The following is a 20339-nucleotide window of genomic DNA, read 5'->3' on the forward strand; positions in this document are numbered from 1 at the left end:
TGCCCTCGCCGCAGCTCCGGTGCCTCCCGTTGTCCTGCGCTGCAGAAGTCGACCTCGCCAGGTCGGCTTCTGGGTCGGCTTCTTGTACGCTCCACGGCGCGGGTTACGTGGTCCGGCTGACATCATCAGTTCTGTACTGTGCAGGTGCAGTAGTTCTGCGCCTGTGCAGTACAGACCTAATAACGTCAGCCGGACCACGTGAGCCACGCCATGGAGCGCACAGGAAACCGATCTGGTGAGGTTGGCTTCTGCAGGGCGGGACAACGGGAGGCACCAGAGCTGCGGCGAGGGCACAGGATGGCTGCCAGGGGCTGGAGGAATCACCAGGTAAGTGGATTTTGTTTTTTTTCCAGCTTGGACCTTCCCTTTAAAGGACACCTGAAGTGAGAGAGATATGGAGGCTAACATCTTTATTTCCTGTTAAACAATACCAGTTGCCTGGCAGCCCTGCTGATCTCTTTGGCTGCAATTGTTGCCTGATTAACACCAGAAACAAGCAGGCAGCTAATCTTGTCAGAAACACCTGGGGCTTGATTCACAAAACGATGTTAACTGTTAGCACGGGCGTTCTTAACAGTTAGCACGCGAAGTGCCGCTCGCTGACTTTTGCACGCGCAAAGCCCCGCGATCACGCAATCCCGGACATTTGCGCGTGCAACAGTTAGCACCATTTTGGGAATCAAGCCCCTGATCTGCTGCATGCTTGTTCAGGGTCTTCGACTAAAAGTATTAGAGGCAGAAGATCAGTAAGACTGCCAGGCAACTAGTATTGCTTAAAAGGAAATAAATATGGCAGCCTCCACGACCCTCTCGCTTCACAACCTTCATGAACCCTTTCCACTCCAATTATTTCATCACACTCCAGTTGGAGTGGGATGTATTATTATAGAATCTGGCAGCGGCACAGGCAGCCCAAATGCACCCACGTCATGTTTATATATTATGTGGCGCAGTGGTGGAGGATGGGGCTGGGGGCAATCAAAGCGTTGTACTTGGTTCAATACTTTGCTTTAGGGCCCATTCACACTAGGGCGATTAGCGGGTGATTCCTGCTAATCACCAAAGCACTAGCGCTTTTAAAGTGCTATTCTAACCTACGGCAGTGCTCTCACATCAGCGCCAATCGCAAAACGTATTATCTGCAGCATTTTTGCCGCGAGTCTGGAGCAATCGCGGTACGGTGCTTAGTAAAACGCTGATCGGGGATCGCTCTGAATCGCGGAAGTGTCCAGTGATTTTTACCATGATAATCTCGGTAAAATCACTTGCGCAAAACGTTTTTGCGATTTCAGATGTGAACGGGGCCTAAAAGAGGCTGACACTGTGCCGGACTTTACACTACAGCAGCGCCACCTAGCGGCAGCCATTTTTACCTTTCTTGGACTATGTCCGACATTGGGCCTATTCGGAAAAGTGCCATGGTATATGGAGGCTGTCATCTTCAGTGGTCTAACTCCCACGCTGATGCTCTGCAACACGCCATTAATGCCAAATCTTCTTCTTTATTGCCAAATGCAAGACATCAGTGGACAAATGCTTGCATGCTTCAGGCCTCACTCAGTCCTTACTCTGCCTTAGTCATTTTTTTCCATTACAGCCTAAGGCCAGTTTTGGAGAAGCTTTTTAACTCATGTAGGTATGTTTTCAGGAATGCCAAACACAAAGAAAACGTACAAATGCCACACAGATAGTGTCTTAGTCCAGATTTGAACCCAGCACCATAAGGCAAGAGAGCAGGGCTGGGCCGAGGCAGAAGCGAGAGAGGCTCCAGCCTCAGGGTGCAGTGTAGGAGGGGGGCGCACAACTCGCTCAGCTATAATTCCCCTATTGTGTTTGAAGCAGAGAGAAATAAGAAAAGGGGATTAGTGGCAATGACCACAAGCCAGATAACTAGAGATGAAGGTGTTGGGGGCCCTGTTGCCCTCTTAGTCTAATAGCAATCAGTGTGTGACGGCTGGGGTGGGAGGGATGGAGGGGCGCAGTTTGGTGTCTTTGCCTTGGGTGCTGGAGGACCTTGTCCCGGCTCTGCAAGAGAGTTACCCACAATGCCACTGTGCCATCCATCCATTTCCCAATTACCATAAATACTGTTTATATATTTATTTCACTTATAGATGCTAATTTATTTATTGCTATCTCTATAAATACCCCCAGCATGGCAAATTCAGGCCAAAGTATTTCATAATATAAATGCTCACTATGTATTACTATATATTATGCTAGGTAAATATATTGTACTACAATATTGGATATAACAACATTCTATTGTATTATGTTACAATATATATTTTACTATCCAGCTTCCAGCTGTGGAGTCTCCAAAACCCCGCCCTCCGTATCCCGTGTGGTGAACGGGGAGGAAGTGGTGCCGCACAGCTGGCCGTGGCAGGTGAGTCAGTTTACATAATGTGTGAGGGTGCGTACACACATACAATTGTAATAGGCCAATCTTACCACCTCCATGTAGCTTGAGGGCCAACAGATTTTGAATAATATGAACAGAGGTCTAGGTAAGCTCTCATGGTACATGAGAGTGGTAAATTGGTAAAATTGGTCAAGGATTGGCAAATTACAATTGGATGTATGTACACACCCTTATACCTCTGATATACAAATATACTATGGGCTCGATTCACAAAGCGGTGATAACTCAGTTATCACGCCTAAAAGACTTTAGGCGTGATAACCATTGCACCAGCAAAGTTATCACCGCTTTGTGCTCTAACTCGCGCGAAGTTTCCGCGCGTACGCGCGTACGCGCGTACGTGCGCGCGCAAAGTCCCATAGGGCTTAATGGGAGCTTCGCGCGAAGCGGGGGCCGCTGCGCGCGCGCGTGCGCGGTTGCGCGGAAAATTCGCGCGAGTTTCTTCTTATCATGCCTAAACTGAGTTTAGGCGTGATAAAGGGGTTTTCACAGGCGTGCAAAGTGTTTGCACCGCTTTGTGAATCAAGCCCTATATCTATATTCACAGGCAAATTCACTTTGTGATTGTTTTGTTTACTGTACAAAAGGTATTAGTGTAAAATGTACCACCCCAACCAGGGCCGGCGCTGCCATGAAGGCAAAGGGGGCAATTGCCCAGGGCCCCGACTGCTGATGTGCTCCCCACACCGCCCGACCCCGTAGGTGGTCTCCCCCTGACAGCTCCCGAGTCTGAGCCTGTAGACTCCACCCACCGTCTGGCTGAGATGTGCCTTGTCTCCGCCCCCAGTGTCAAGGATGCGCAGCAGAGACAGACAGTGGAGTGACGTGGGACTGCTGAACACATAGGGTGTGTGGGAGGGGTGTGTGGTGTGTGGGCGGGTGCTGGGCCCATCTCTGCTGATTGTTGTTCTGTCCCTTTGTAGGGAATTACTCTCAGCGTAATATTTTACTTTGAATTAAAACACATTGCCTATGCAAAGGTTATAATATCTCTGTTTTAACAGACAGCCTGTGTTTGGCACAACTGCATAAAATGCACTAAATACAGATATGGCAGCCCTGTCCCTCTGTCCCTCTTTCCTCCTCATGTGTCCCTCTTTCAGGACATTGCCCCTCTTTCTATGCAAATATATATATTTCTCGACTGAAAAATGTGTTTAATTGCCTCTAAACTTTATTCCCATCCTTTAAATTGATACATTACTAATTTTCAAATGTTGATATGAAGGAAAATGAACCAGGATAGAAAGGACCAGTGTGGTTTGAATAAAAAAAACAAACTTATTTTTATTAAGAAATCTTTATGGTATGCATGTCTACGGGGGTGACTAGGGGCGTGATCAGGGGCATGGCAGGGGCGTGGCTTAATGGTATGTTATCTCTAGTGTTCTCTGAAAGGAGTCATATCAGTTAGAATAACCTATAATAGACTGTTATTGTCTTCCTGTGGTGTACAGGTGTCCCTGCAGTACATCTACAATGGTTACTGGTACCACACCTGTGGAGCCCTTCTGCTCAGTGAGAACTGGGTACTGACTGCCGCTCATTGCATCAGGTAGGTGGCTGATATCTTAGCCCCACAAACTGTGAGAACCCAGTCATGCTTGAGGTCCTGTGGTGCATCTGCACTGCTGTAGATGGTGTCAACGGCAGGGCCGGTTCTCTCATGAAGCAAGGTGAAACAGTTGCATCAGACGCAGAGATTACGGGGGGGCATGTTTGTACTGTGTTTACACTAACAGCATGCAGTCAAAGTAGAAGGAGAAGCAGGAGGAGAGCGAAGTGAAGAGGTCATCATTGGGGAAAAGCGGCTTATTGTGCTTTGTGAGGAGTCTGACAGTGAGTGAGGAGGAAGGGGGAGGCAGGAGAGCAGCAGTGTTTCATTTGACTTGCACAGCAGTAGGTGAGGAGGTGGCACTGCTGTCCTGACTGAGGAAGAATGGAGTGGCTGAGGGTTAGCAGTTTTGTTTGTCACAGACTCACAGCCAGCTAGTGTGCTGTTGTGCTGAGTATATTGTCGGGTGCTGTGTGATCATTCCAAGTCTCAGGGGGGGGGGATGCCTCCTGGTCCTGCTGGTCAAATAACATCAGTGGGGGGACAGCAGTTGACCACAGGGCCGGGCCGAGGCATAGGCTGGAGAGGCTCCAGCCTCAGGGCGCAGTGTAGGAGGGGGCGCACAATTCATTCAGCTGTCATTCCTAATTGTGTTTTAGGCAGAAAGAAATAAGAAAAGGGGATACATGGCAGTGACTGCAAGCCAGATAACTAGAGATTAAGGTGTTGGGGAGGTGGTGGGCCCTGGGGCCCTCTTAGTCTAATAGCAATCAGTGTGTGACAGCTGGGGTGGGAGGGATGGAGGGGCCTCTTAGTCTAATAGCAATCAGTGTGTGACGGCTGGGGTGGGAGGGATGGGGGAGGGGCCTCTTAGTCTAATAGAAATCAGTGTGTGACGGCTGGGGTGGGAGGGATGGGGGAGGGGCCTCTTAGTCTAATAGCAATCAGTGTGTGACAGCTGGAGTGGGAGGGATGGAGGGGCGCATTTTGCTGTCTCAGCCTTGGGTGCTGGAGGACCTTGTCCCTGCTCTGGTTGACCATGGAACAGAAGAGGACCAAGAAGGCTCTATCATGGGGCCCAGAGCCTTCCGTCTCCATAGGTGAGTATCTGAGTCTTTCTGTTAGGTCACTTTGGCCCATATGCAGTTCTCCTAGGAGATATTTTCACACCATAGCTAGCAACAAAATGCTATCCAAGCCACCAGCAAGCACGTTTTTTTCTCCTACTTTTTAGTACTTTTCTAATTGCAAAGTGCTAAAAACTTGTTTTAAACAGAAGATGAAAAAAACTCCTAAGAGAAAACGCAGGAGAATAAAGTGAATTGCATATGAACCATGCGGTTCACGGTAATACTCATTCCAACGTGGTAGACTTGTAGGACATCTGCTTCTGATGTCACTCATTTAGGGCTGGGCCAAGGCAGAGGCTCCAGCCTCAGGGCGCAGTGTAGGAAGGGGCGCAGAGCCGAGACAGAGGCGAGAGAGGCTCCAGCCTCGGGGCGCAGTGTAGGAGGGGTGCACTACTCACCCAGCTATCACTCCCCTATTGTGTTTGAAGCAGAGAGAAATAAGAAAAGGGGATACACGGCAGTGACTGCAAGCCAGATAACTAGAGATTAAGGTGTTGGGGGCCCTGTGGCACCTCTTAGTCTAATAGCAATCAGTGTGTGACAGCTGGGGAGGGAGGGATGGAGGGGCGCACTTTGGCGTCTCAGCCTTGGGTGCTGGAGGACCTTGTCCCGGCTCTGCACTCACTCTCATCCTTCCCTCACTTCATACCCCTAGAAAGTTACCTGTACATTGTAAATTTTTTTACTTTACATGTTGTAGAAAGTTTACTACTACTGCACCAGTACATCATAGCTGTTTCCTTTTCTCTCCAGTTCCTCCAATACCTACAGGGTGATGGTGGGAAAACACAACTTCAGAGAGTTTGAGGACGGACAAAAGACCATCAGTGTTGCCAAACTCATCAACCACAGCAAATGGAACCCAAACAGGCTTTCAGCAGGGTAAGGCGCTGCCAGATTCCATTTTTCTCTCTTATGGTTAATTAAATTAAGGATTTTCTTATGACCTGTTCACCCTTTCACATGTCTGCACTTGATTATAGTTGTCATTTCAGGATTGTCTTACATGTACAGTGCATCAAAATTGTCTGGTAACAAGCACAGAAATTGTGGGCCCCCCTCAGCTCTGTTTACCAGCTGCCCTATGCCTGTTAGCAGTTAAAGGGGAACTTCACCCTAAACAAACATACTGTCATCAAGTTACATTAGTTATGTTAATTAGAATAGATAGGTAATATAATCTCTTAAAAGAACAGGCAAATGTTTGTGATTCATGGGGGTTGCCATCTTTGTCATGGGGGCAGCCATCTTTTTGGTTGAAAGGAGGTGACAAGGAGCAGGAGACACAGTTCCAAATGTCGTGTGTCCTGATTACCCCTCCCAGCTGCACACACTAGGCATCAAATGTCAAATTCAAAATGTAAAAAAAAAAAATTGCACCAAAACAGCAGAACGAAAACAACAAAATCAGAAATCCCATCATGCTTTGCACAGCATCAGGGGAAAAAAGCCTGGGCAGTTTTCTTCTGTGCAGCTAAAAATGAGGCTTGTATAAGAGAAACAAGTTCTGATGCTGTTAAACTGTTAAGGAAACACCAGGCCTTTTCAGTTCTGCTGAGTCGATTTTTAGTCCGGTGGTTCACTTTAAGAGTGCCTTCTGTCACGGAGAGAGAAAATCCTACCTTGGTCGCAAAGAACCTTACCATCTGTTAGTTTGCATGGGGATTTTCAGACACACTGCCGGGTTGCTGGATGTGTCTGGTAATTTAATACTAGAGGCTTATAGTGCAGCTTGACCACTTTGATAATGAGTTGGTCTGTCACCATTATCTATTGTGGCTATCAGTGGCGTAGCTAAGGAGCTGTGGGCCCCGATGCAAGTTTTACAATGGGGCCCCCAAAGCACTCTATACATAACAATTGATACGGCGCACCAAAACCTGCCAATGGCAACCACAGTGTCAGAGGTGCAAGAAGGGGATGGGGAACTGTTTGTTAGTGATTCAAACTATTCAAAGTATCTATAGAAGTGATTATTATGAGCACAGGACCAATAGAGAGCTAATACTGTATTTGAGAGAGGGCCCTTCGGGGCCCCTCTGGCCCAAAGGCCCCAATGCAGTCGCAACCTCTGCAACCCCTATTGCTACGCCCCTGGTGGCTATCCTCTGTCTCCCCGCCATTAACTAACTCAAGAGCTAGGTATTGCCACTAACCCTAGTTTGGCTACATAGCAGCCATACACAGTAACTAATCACTGCTACTCCCGCCTCTAAATAATGCAGCTACCACTGCTAATTGAGAAAGCTGGATTGGGCAACGCCATAGAAGAATTTCGCTGCTCAAATTACCTCCCTCGTTTTGCCATAGCCACAATTTTCACAGAGGCTTATGGCGCTTCCAAAATTTTCAGGTGCACTCTGCGCCCACTTAATTGTTTCACCTAGACATTGCCTCAAGATCCAGCATGTGGATCTCTAATGACGTCCAACACCCGAGCGACCTCTAATGTGCATTTCCATTCACCCTGCCCCCTCTAGGAGCCCCTTCATTGTACGTCACACATATACCTTCGTACCCCATCCACAACACAGAACATTTTCCTAGTCTTCAGGCTACACCACTGGGTTCAAAAATCTTGCCCAAGGGATCGAGTCCTGATCATTCAACAGTCATCAGCAGTGTGAACATGGCCTTCCTGTTCCTCGATGGAGTTCATCATCTGATGTCTCCGCCATATTCATATGCCAATATCAGTTTGGGAGGAAGCCAATGTACCTACCAGTATAAACTGTAAGGGTCAGATGCGCTTGGCTTCCTGACATACTACAATAGTTTGCTCCAATTAGCAGGGCTGCTCAACCAGATTCCAGATATGCGGGTAACCTGGATATCCAAACTTTTTTCAGCTATCCGGCTGGATTCAGATTCCGGATACCTGGGCCCAAATCCAGATAGCAAACAGCGGATAGTTGGTCGCATACCTGGATATCCACGGATATCCGGCAGATATCCGGATACTGTAACTAAGGAGATGACGTCCCTGACGTCATTGAGCCAATCAGAGGGCTCCCAGGGGCTCCCAGCAGCAGCCCTAGCAACCAATCACAGAAGGGAACCCTGGCCAGCCCCACCTGTCCTCATTGAGCCAATCAGAGGGCTCCCAGCCTAAGCCATGGCACCCAATCACAGAAAGGAACCTTGGCCATGCCCCCTTGTATAATAAGGAGAGCTGCCATGATGAGAAATCTCGTCCTTGCTTGTGAATGCTCACTGAGAGACATGCTCCAGTGCTGCTGGCCTAGCAAGTGCTGTATACAGTGATAAACCTAAAGCTGTTCAGTGATTAACCTCTTCACTATCACTACACTATTGTTATATTGTTAATTAGGTAGCTATCTTGATTTCATTCAGTGACAGTCAGAGTGTGTGCTGTAGGGCTGCTGCAGCTGCTATGTGTCTGTGTGTGTGCTGTGCACAGACCAGGCCAGCTGCTGCCTGCTGGCCAGCTAGCCTTAGCTACAGTATAGGTTAGGTTAGGGAATAGGATTACTGTGTTATTGTGTAGTTAGTACTGTAGTACTGCAGTCAGTGCTTGTAGTTGTTAGAGTAGTAGTACTACTGAGTTAGCTTACTACAGAACTGCTGTGCTGTGAGCAGTGCCAGTGTGACAGTTAGTGTGCACTAGTGTCTTCTCCTCTGCTGTCTGACTGTCACTTGGCACTTTGCACTTTGCATGTGGCACTTTGCACGTGGCACTTTGCACGTGGCACTTTGCAAGTGGCACTTTGCACATGGTACTTTGCACTTTGCACGTGGCACTTGGCACGTGGCACTTTTCACTTGGCACTTTGCACTTAGCACGTGGCACTTTGCACTTAGCACGTGGCACTTTGCACGTGGCACTTTGCACTTGGCACGTGGCACTTTGCACATGGTACTTTGCACGTGCCACGTGCCAAGTGCAAAGTGCCAAGTGCCATGTGCCACTGCAAAGTGCCAGGTCCGGCATGCTTCTGGCAGACGTTACACCTGCTGCTGCTGCATTGCCCTGCTCCTGCTGCCTGTGCTGCTCACACCGCCATGGTGCCACAGGCCACTGCTGCTGTGCTCATACCACCTATATTTAACCCAAAACACAATTGCTGTGTAATTTTTTGGGGGTGTCTGGGCTGAAAACAGTCATGTCCCAGATGTGCGGTTGGACTTTGGACACAATGGGCTTGATTCACTAACAGGCGCTAAGTGTTAGCGCCGGAGTAAAAAAGAGTTTTCCGATGCTTAGCCGGTTTGTGTGCCTTATCTGAGGTTAGTTTGCCTTATCTGAGGTTAGTGTGCCTTATCTGAGTTAGTGTGCCTTATCTGAGGTTAGTGTGCCTCATCTGAACTTAGTCCCCCTTAAGTAGCTTTGTGCACACTAAAAGATGCACAAAGCTACATCGCGCACTGCACCATCATATCATGTTGCGCCGTGCGCAAAGATTGGCGCATTACGCATTGTGCATCTTTTAGTGTGCACAAAGCTACTTAAGGGACACTAAGTTCAGATAAGGCACACTAACCTCAGATAAGGCACACTAACCTCAGATAAGACACACTAACCTCAGATAAGGCACACTAACCTCAGATAAGGCACACTAACTCAGGTAAGGCACACTAACCTCAGATAAGGCACACTAACCTCAGATAAGGCACACTAACCTCAGATAAGGCACACTAACCTCAGATAAGACACACTAACCTCAGATAAGGCACACTAACCTCAGATAAGGCACACTAACTCAGGTAAGGCACACTAACCTCAGATAAGGCACACTAACCTCAGATAAGGCACACTAACCTCAGATAAGGTTAGCGCTGTAGTTTGTGCCCACTAAGTGATAAGGCACACTAACCGGCTTAGTGCCGGTTAGTGAATCAAGGCCTATGTGGGCTGCACGAACGCTGTCTGGAACCTAGTCCTGATGTTAATTGACAGCCATTTTTTTTGGGGGGGAGGGGGGGATTTTAAGTCCCCACAACATCAATTAGTGTTTCCCTTTAAAAAGAATGATGCTACATGCATTTACCCTAACAAACGTTTTAAAAGCAATTTAAAGGCTACTTCCGATTTTGCTATCCGGATATCCGAATCCGGCCGGATACCCCGGATACTCAGGTCGGATATCCGATTCGGATTGCAAAAGTTTGAACTCGGATATCCGACCCGGATCGGATATCTGGGTATCCGGATCCGATTCGAAGCCGGATTTTGAAAAGGGGTATCTGAGCATCACTGCCAATTAGTGCCTGATGAAGCAGGATTGAACCTGCGAAATGTGTTGCACTGTGGAGTATATGAATAAAGCTACTTGTTGACAATAATCAACAGACTTGTGTCTGCTTTTAAACGGTTTTTAATACAATTCATACTTTTACTGGTGCCTCTGTTCCAACTTAAAGTTCATATCATAGTCCCCCCACTTCCTGTCTACAGAGAGTGATTTTTTTAACCTGAGTGTGGTCAGGTCTAATCCTCCCACCTGCCTATACAGTGTTTTCCTGAATGGTAACTATTGTTTTTGAGTATAATTTATTCATCTTAATTACTCAACACCTGTAATCTAACTTACTACACCATTGTGGGCCCTTGGTTTCCTTTTTGTGGAACCTACCAGTATGTTATTCTGATGTGGAGAAAAGGAGAACTTATAACCTCCATCACACACACATACTTGCACACATCTATACCCCTATACACATTTTTACTAAACATTTTTCTGTTACAGTAACGACATCTCCCTGCTGAAGCTGGCTGAGCCGATACAGTTCAGTGACACCATCCAGCCTGCCTGTCTGCCCCCTGCTGGCGCCATCCTGCCCCACAACTCCGGTTGCTACGTCACGGGGTGGGGAAACCTGGAAAGTAAGGAAAACCTTTTGTTTGTTTTGTATCAGTTCCATTCCCTGGAAGAACCTGAAATTAATTCTATCACTCATTCTAAAACTTTTATGCTTCCAGCTAATGGCCCCGCCCCTGACAGGCTTCAGCAAGGACTGCTGCTCGTTGTGGACCACGCCACCTGCTCTCAGTCTGATTGGTGGGGCAGAAATGTGCAGACAAACATGGTCTGTGCCGGAGGAGATGGCATTGTCTCAAGCTGCTATGTATGTATTTATCACTATGACCTTTTATCGCTTGCTATTATTGTCCATTATAGGTACGATTTTTAGTGAACTATTAGACTTAGAGAAGGACTTAAGAATACTGGTTGATAACAAGTTAGGTAATTGTACACAATGCCAAGCAGCCGTAGCTAAAGCAAATAAGACTCTGGGATGCATATAAAGGGAAATAATATCTCGAGATGCCAGTATACTACTCCCTCTGTATAAATCAGTTGTGAGGACACATCTGGAGTATGGGATACAGTTTTGGTACCACACTATACAAAGGACATTGATTTCCTGGAACGGGTACAAAAAACAACAACTAAATGAATCAGAGGGATGAAAGATCTCACTTACCAAACTGGGCTTATTTAGCTTGGAAAAAAAGCGACTGAGAGGTGACCTGATTAACATGTATAAATACATCAGAGGGCAATACAAAAGCTTGGCGGATGAGCTTGTCCCAAGGCTTTGTAAGACAGAAAAGGGGACATGATCTGCGTAGGGAGGGAAAAAACCTTTTTGTCATCTATTTAGAAAGAGGTTCTTTACAGCGGTTACATTGTGGAATATTTTTCCACCTAAAATACCAGTGAGGACAAACTCTATATCTGCATTTAAAGAGGCTTGAATGCTTCCTTGCATTGAAGGACATCCTTGCTTATAATTATCCACATAATGAGAGCAGGGATGAGCTCCAAATGAAATCCAAATGGGTTTAATTCTGATTTAATTACTGCACCTGAGCGGGTGGGTGAGGGCAGGGCCGGCCTGCCCATGAGGCGGGGTGAGGCGGGTTCCTCAGGCGGCAGGAAGTGGAGGGGCGGCACCAGGCTAGGGTTGCCACCCGGCTGGTATCTCTCCGCTGCCGGAAAAATATGTTTTTACCGGTGTGGTGAAATTTTTTGCAACTTTATCAGATTTTGCAACCGGTTGCACTTATTTATAGGTATAGCTATCAGAAAGTGCAACCTAACCATTGACTTCAACCTATCTGTATCAGAAAAAACAACCCAACCAAACCCTATTCTCACACAGAACCCTCCCCTCTTGCTCAACTAATAACCCCCCCCTGGAGGGAGCAATCCCCCCTCTTCCTCAACTAACAACCCCCCCCCCCTCCCCCGAGGGAACAATCCCCCGTCTTGCTCAACTAATAACCCCCCCTGGAGGGAACAATCCCACTTCTAGCTCAATGGGATCTGTGGTTGCAAAAAATTACAGGCGTGTTAACAGAGAGGAGCCACGCCTACGCAGTTATACACTGTCCTCTATGGCAAGTTGCAAAATATGATGGGTAGCAAAATTTTTCACTACACCGGCAATGTATCCAGCCGGTTATTTGGACTGTTCCACAAGAGCAGAGGGGGAGACGCCTGATCTATTACAATAATACTTCTAAGGCTACAGGCTGTTCTCCCCCTCAGGCTCCCTCCCCATGGTGCTGTTCCTGTTGATACATCCAGTGTGCTGCGTGCTCTACGTGACGTCACTGTGGAGCCTGAGGAAGCCTGTCAGGAGGGAGTGCTGAGCGCAGCCTGAGCGGACTGAGAGCCGAGGAGTTCTCTGTAAGCAAAAGTGATGGCAGAAGCAGCCGAGGAGGGGAGCCTGACTCTCTCCATCCCCCTCCCCTTGGTTACCGTGTCCTCCGTGTGTCTGCAGTCAGCCTGGTAAGCTATCGGCTCACATTCCTTTATCTCCTGACTTTCTTCTTCCCTCTGCCTGGCTATTCATTCCTTCTCTGCTCTCCTCAGCATGGCAGATTTATTGCTGATGCTGCCTGTGTGTAAATGTACACCCTTTCCCTGCTGGTTACTTGTCTTATTTGCTGCAGGACAGCCTCTTGTTTTCCTGTATGGATATGTGTATTTATTTATTTTTGGTACTACGTCCTGGCGCATTGCTGCTAATGGCATTTAGTAGAGTGACCATATTTTTGTGGGTCCAACCTGGGACGGGGGGGGGGGGGGGGGCGCGTCGAAAAGTGGGAAGGAGTGAGGAGCACGCAGCGGCGAAGACTGGGGGAGGGGGGCCGCGCCGAAAAAATGGGCGTGGCCATGACATTGTATGGGCGGAGCTAACGTAATGATGTAACAGCGAGGCATAAGAAAGCAGTGTTTACGCCATGATGTGGACAAACGAGACTTTGTATCATGGGTGTGCAGAAACTGTGTGATGCTAATAGTATACCGTAACCACAAAGCAGCAAACATAGCCATCTATGACCATTAAATAATAAATGCAGTAACAGTTACCCCGGACACCAGAAAATAAACGCAATAGGCAACATGTCAGTATAAAATAAATGCAATGCGGGCAAACATGTCAGTACAAAATAAACGCAATGCGGGCAACATGTTAGTACAAAATAAACGCAATGCGGGCAAACATTTCACCAGACAATAAACGCAATGCGGGCAAACATGTCAGTACAAAATAAACGCAATGCGGGCAACATGTCAGTACAAAATAAACGCACTGCGGGCAAACATTTCACCAGAAAAGAAACGCACTGCGGGCAAACATTTCACCAGAAAAGAAACGCACTGCGGCCAAACATTTCACCAGAAAAGAAACGCACTGCGGGCAAACATTTCACCAGAAAAGAAACGCACTGCGGCCAAACATTTCACCAGAAAAGAAACGCAATGCGGGCAAACATTTCACCAGAAAAGAAACGCACTGCGGCCAAACATTTCACCAGAAAAGAAACGCAATGCGGCAAACATTTCGCCAGAAAAGAAACGCACTGCGGGCAAACATTTCGCCAGAAAAGAAACGCACTGCAGGCAAACATTTCGCCAGAAAAGAAACAATGCGGGCAAACAATAACATTTCACTAGAAAAGAAACAATGCGGGCAAACATTTCACCTGGAAAAGAAACAATGCGGGCAAACATTTCACCAGAAAAGAAACAATGCGGGCAAACATTTCACCTGGAAAAGAAACAATGCGGGCAAACATTTCACCTGGAAAAGAAACAATGCGGGCAAACATTTCACCTGGAAAAGAAACAATGCGGGCAAACATTTCACCTGGAAAAGAAAGCATTTACTCACCTGGCAGAAGTGTCCGGCCTCTGGCGCGCTGCTCCGTCCCGGGACCGTCTTGTTCCTCCTGCTCTGGTCTCCCGCGCTGACAGGGCTACGGCAAGATGGCGCCCGAAGCCCTGTACTAGTGACACAAATAGGTCTCCAGTACAGGGCTCCGGCAGCCATCTTGCCGTAGCCCTGCTCGCCTGCTGGTGTCGGAAACAGACACCGGAAGAGGAGGCTGGAGCGGGGCTGCGGGCAATGAACTGGCATGGCGTCTATAGACGCCGCTGCCAGTTCATTGAGGAGAGAGTGGCCAGAGTCCCGAGGCCGGGACGTCCCGCTGCTGAAAGCGGGACGTTTCCCGGGACCTCATTAAGCCTGGGACAGCGGACCCCGAATCCGGGACGTGTCCCGGGCAATCCGGGACGTCTGGTCACTCTACATTTAGGACACCTGTAATATCATTAAAAAATAATAATAACTTACCTGGGGCTTCTACCAGCCCCCTGCAATCACCGTGTGCCTGCATTGGGACAAAATGATCCTCGGGTCCCCCGCCGCGGCTCACTTTAGTTTTTTTCGGTCAGGCGCGGCCACTGCGCTTGTGTGTTCCTGGCTGCACACGACTTCACTCCCACTCAGGTCCCCAGGAGTGTCCTGCACAGGTGCAGTACAAGGTTTCCTCATACTGTGGCGGATGCTCTCGGCTATGTGAGCGGGAGTCAGGAAGCCCGTGGCCAGGGCTGCACAAGCACATTGGCGGCGCCTGACCGGAAAAACAAAAGTGAGCCACGGCGGGGGACCTGATGATCGTTTTGTCCCGATGCAGGCACACTGCGATTGCAGGGGGCTGTTTAGAAGCCCCAGGTAAGTTATTTTTTTTTTAATGATATTACAGGTGTTCTTTAACAATTACCATATTTACCACATCTACATTCTATATTTTCAGGGTACATTAGCCCTAATGTAGATCTTTGTACGCTGGCCAATACAATATGCACCATCTTCTCCACGCGACCGGCAGCTTCTGCTCACTTTGTAATTCTTGGCAGTCATGCACATGTGTGCCGCAATGCATGCTGGGGGATGTAGTCCATGGATGCAACTACAGTGTTGTACTCGCATCCAGGGACCTCATCTCCCAGCATGCATTGTGGCATGCATGTAACTATACCAGGAATTATAAAGGCTGATAGAACCTGGTGATCAGGTGGAGAAGATGGCACATGTTGTATGGGCTGTAGGTAAGTAATGGTGCTCTACCCAGCGGCACACATCATTATGAACCTCCCTTATGTTGTATCCACACCATACAATTTTTTTGGCAGATTTACCTGCCAGATTATTTCCAGCATGTCCGATCTGAAGATCGATTGATTTTCTGAATATTTACTTCTATGGAAATCGATCAGAAAATCACCCAGAAAATCGATCGATCTTCAGATCGGACATGCTGGAAATAATCGATCTGGCAGGTAAATCTGCCAAAAAATTGTATGGTGTGGATACAACATTATGGGAAGGTTCGTTTTTAGTAAACACAGTACAGTAAATTCCAGTGCTCCAGTCACTTCTAAGGATACTTGTTATTCTGGGCGGGCTCACTCTTTGAATAACATTGCTACTTATCTAAAGTACATTTGGGCCTGTCCATGACCAAATATGACCATGGGCACTTTCTATTGTATGGTCACAGCCACTTTCCAGTGTGTGGGCATGCATATTTTTTTGCTACGTGTGCATAGGTATCTACATAGCACTGTCACTTAAAAGTTTCTAGAGCTACCCCTGCATATTCATGTCACTGACTGTCCTCATAATCTAATCCTACCATAGTTACAGTCCAATGTCCTACCATATTATTATTATGTATTTATATAGCACTGACATCTTCTGCAGCACATTACAGAATACATAGTCATGTCACTGACTGTCCTCAGAGGAGCTCACACTCTAATCCTACCATAGTCCTAGAGTTGGGCCGAACGGTTCGCCTGCGAACGGTTCCATGCAAACTTCCGTGGTTCGCGTTCGTGTCCCGCAGGCGAACTTTTGCGGAAGTTCGGTTCGCCCCATAATGCACCATGAGGGTCAACTTTGACCCTCTACATCACAGTCAGCAGGCCCAGTGTAGCCAATTAGGCTACACTAGCCCCTGGAGCCACTCCCCCCCCCTACTAAAAGGCAGGCAGCGGCGACCATTACGGTCACTCGTGTGCCTGCATTAGTGAGAGTAGGGCGAGCTGCTGCACACTCTCTCTCATAGGGAAAGATTAGTTAGGCTTAGCTTGTCCCTGGCTGCATACCTGTTCTGTGAACCCACCACTGCATACCTGTTCTGTGAACCCACCACTGCATACCTGTTCTGTGAACCCACCACTGCATACCTGTTCTGTGAACCCACCACTGCATACCTGTTCTGTGAACCCACCACTGCATACCTGTTCAGTGAACCTGCCACTGCATACCTGTACTGTTCAGTGAACCCGTCACTGCATACCTGTTCTGTTCAGTGAACCCGCCACTGTATACCTGTTCTGTTCAGTGAACTCGCCACTGTATACCTGTTCTGTTCAGTGAACCCGCCACTGTATACCTGTTCTGTTCAGTGAACTCGCCACTGCATACCTGTTCTGTTCAGTGAACCCGCCACTGTATACCTGTTCTGTTCAGTGAACAGTTTGGTGTGTCAGTGTGAAGCAGTACCTTAATTACACTACCTGATTGATGTATACACATGCAAGATGTTTTAAAGCACTTTAGGCCTGTCATTTAGCATTCAATATGATTTCTGCCCTCAAAACGCTGCTTTGCGCCAAATCCAGATTTTTCCTGGGGACTTTTGGCGTGTATCCCACTCCGCCATGCCCCCCTCCAGGTGTTAGACCCCTTGAAACATCTTTTCCATCACTTTTGTGGCCAGCATAATTTTTTATTTTTTCAAAGTTCGCATCCCCATTGAAGTCTATTGCGGTTCGCGAACTTTAACGCGAACCGAACCTTTCGCGAAAGTTCGCGAACCCGGTTCGCGAACCTAAAATCGGAGGTTCGGCCCAACTCTACATAGTCCTAGTCTAATGTCCTACCATAATATTATTATGTATTTATATAGCACTGACATGTCCTGCAGCACATTACAGAGTACATAGTCATGTCACTGACTGTCCTCAGAGGAGCTCACAGTCTAATCCTACCATAGTCATAGTCTAATGTCTACCATATTATTATTATGTATTTATATAGCACTGACATCTCCTGCAGCACATTACAGAGTACATAGTCATGTCACTGACTGTCCTCAGAGGAGCTCACAATCTAATCCTACCATAGTCATAGTCTAATGTCCTACCATATTATTATTATGTATTTATATAGCACTGACATCTCCTGCAGCACATTACAGAGTACATAGTTATGTCACTGACTGTCCTCAGAGGAGCTCACACTCTAATCCTACCATAGTCATAGTCTAATGTCCTACCATATTATTATTATGTATTTATATAGCACTGACATCTTCTGCAGTACTTTACAGAGTACATAGTCATGTCACTGACTGTCCTCAGAGGAGCTCACACTCTAATCCTACCATAGTCATAGTCTAATGTCCTACCATATTATTATTATGTATTTATACAGCACTGACATCTGCAGCACTGTACAGAGTACATAGTCATGTCACTGACTGTCCTCAGAGGAGCTCACACTCTAATCCTACCATAGTCATAGTCTAATGTCCCTACCATATTGTGTTGGTTGGGTCAGGTGCACCGTGTGGAGAGGAATCGTCACGATTCCTTTCTACACCCAACCAACACACTGTCTCAGCAAACCAACTCGGTCCCACTCCCTGCATTATACATGATTCATTTAAATCCTCTAACACATCCACTTTTAAGATGAGGGCTAAAGCCTGGCACACACTTTCAATTATGGTTGTGCCAATCACTGACCAATTTTACCACCTGCGTCATGTAGTATGAGGCTGGGCAGCAGATATTGCACACTATGAGCAGATTATGTAGGTATCCCTTATACTACATGAAGGCAGGTGGTAAAATTGATCAATGATTGGCCAATCGTAATTGAAAGGTTGTATCAGGCTTAGTTCCGCTAAGAAAGACAGGAGGGAGAACAAGCAGATGGAGACAGACAGGGATACACACCAGCAGATCCAGTGTGAAGCAGAAGGAAATGGCAGCGCTTCCAAACAGACGCAGCACCTGAATTGACTACCTGCACAAGTATGCAGAGCTCGAATAACGGGCAGGTTCCAGTGTGAAACTGAAGCTGTCTTCTTTAATTTATTTTAAGAAAAGGGGGGGGGGGGCGCCTTCACAATCTTTGCCTCAGGCAGCAGAAAGTCCAGGACCGGCCCTGGGTGAGGGATAGTAAACTTACCCAAATTAACCATGGCGTGCCTCACGCTGCATTCCATCTAGCGGTCACGTGACAACCACACTTCCTCCTCCGACCAGGAAACAGGAAGCGTGGCAGTCAGGTGAACGCAAATTGGAATGCAGTGTGAGGCACGCGGGGGACGCATTAAAGCAAATGGCTCCTGGGTAAGTTAACCATCTCGCACCCGCCCGCTCAGGTGCAGTAATTAATCTGGATTAAATCTGAATGAAACCCATTCAGATTTAGCTCATCCCTGAATGAGAGACGCCACTAGAGGGAGTGATAGAGACCAGACATTGCAACAGGGCTCTGCTGACAGATAAGTAATCGCTACAAGCACACTTCGCTCACAAATACTCTGCAATGGCAAGGCAAGGGGAGAACTAGGAGGGGTACAGGTATGCCCTTAGGTCTCAGCGCCCAGAGGCTGGTGCCTCCTGAGCCTCAGCCCAGCCCCACCCTCACCCATATCAAGTGTGGCTATAATAACCTCTGTTCTGGAGGGTATCAGGAAGGAAGAAGGGTTAAAAGACGGGCTTCCCCGCACAGCCCCTAATAGCCTTTGGAGAGAAGGGTAATGTCCTGTAAGACACATCTACTACTGTAGTCATTCACCTCAGTGATCAGCGAAAATGCAAATATTCTTTTCGCCGAAATTTCGCGAAAATAATTACTATTTTCGTTTTGAAAGGCGAAAATTCGTCGAATAATTTCGCATTTCTTTTCGCCTAAAGTCCGTTTTTTTCGCGTTTAATATCTAAGCCCCCTTACAAACTAGAATCACCAAATTTGCAGGGTATATTAAGGAGGTATGTGGGTACAAGAGGGAAAAAAATTAGCAAAAAGACCTAAGGCCTCTTGCACACTGCAAGCGATTCTGATTCCGCTTTTTAATCGGTTTTTACATCCGATTCCGATTTGCAGTTTGCTCCCTGCACACTGCAAATCGGAATCTAAATCGGATGTAAAAACTGATCAAAAAGCGGAATCTGAATCGGAATCGCTTGCAGTGTGCAAGAGGCCTTATAGTTTTTGAGAAAATCGATTTTAAAGTTTCAAAGGAAAAAAGTATACATTTAAATGCAGTAAATGACAATTACTGTAGCAAACCTAGCAGTAGTGTAAATTTAGTAATATCAAATGAAAGGGCCAAGTGCAAAGGGCCAAGTGCCAAGTGCAAAGTGTCAAATGCAAAGTGCCAAGTGCAAAGTGTCAAATGCAAAGTGCCAAGTGCAAAGTGTTAAATGCAAAGTGCATTTTGCACTTTGCATGGCACTTTGCACTTGGCCCTTTGCACTTTGCATGGCCCTTTGCACTTTGCATGGCCCTTTGCACTTTGCATGGCCCTTTGCACTTGGCCCTTTGCACTTTGCATGGCCCTTTGCACTTTGCATGGCCCTTTGCACTTTGCATGGCCCTTTGCACTTTGCATGGCCCTTTGCACTTAGCCCTTTGCACTTCCACTTGGCACTTTGTGCCTGCACTTGGCTCTTTGCGCTTGCACTTGGCCCTTTGCGCCCTTTGCGCTTGCACTTGGCCTTTTGCACTTGCACTTGGCATTTTGCACTTGGCATTTTGCACTTGGCATGGCCCTTTGCACTTGGCCCTTTGCGCTTGCATTTGGCCCTTTGTGCTTGCACTTGGCACTTGGCCCTTTGCACTGGCACTTGGCACTTGGCCCTTTGTGCTTGCACTTGGCACT

General features: G+C 47.4%; 2 protein-coding genes across 3 annotated transcripts in view; one reads left to right on the forward strand and one right to left on the reverse strand.

Annotated features, from left to right (window-relative positions):
- LOC137521934 (uncharacterized) overlaps positions 1-20339 on the reverse strand; it is a 142110-nt gene that overhangs the window by 120470 nt on the left and 1301 nt on the right. The window lies entirely within an intron of this gene.
- The window catches only part of LOC137522282 (chymotrypsin-like elastase family member 2A), a 60356-nt gene that overhangs the window by 5702 nt on the left and 34315 nt on the right, over positions 1-20339 (forward strand). The window contains exons 2-6 of the mRNA XM_068242313.1: positions 2301-2389; positions 3883-3980; positions 5864-5992; positions 10819-10955; positions 11052-11197. Coding sequence (XP_068098414.1) covers positions 2301-2389; positions 3883-3980; positions 5864-5992; positions 10819-10955; positions 11052-11197 — 599 coding nt within the window. The remainder of the gene's footprint in view (positions 1-2300; positions 2390-3882; positions 3981-5863; positions 5993-10818; positions 10956-11051; positions 11198-20339) is intronic.

This window comes from Hyperolius riggenbachi, chromosome 6 (genome assembly GCF_040937935.1).
Source record: "Hyperolius riggenbachi isolate aHypRig1 chromosome 6, aHypRig1.pri, whole genome shotgun sequence".
Lineage (NCBI taxonomy): Eukaryota > Metazoa > Chordata > Amphibia > Anura > Hyperoliidae > Hyperolius > Hyperolius riggenbachi.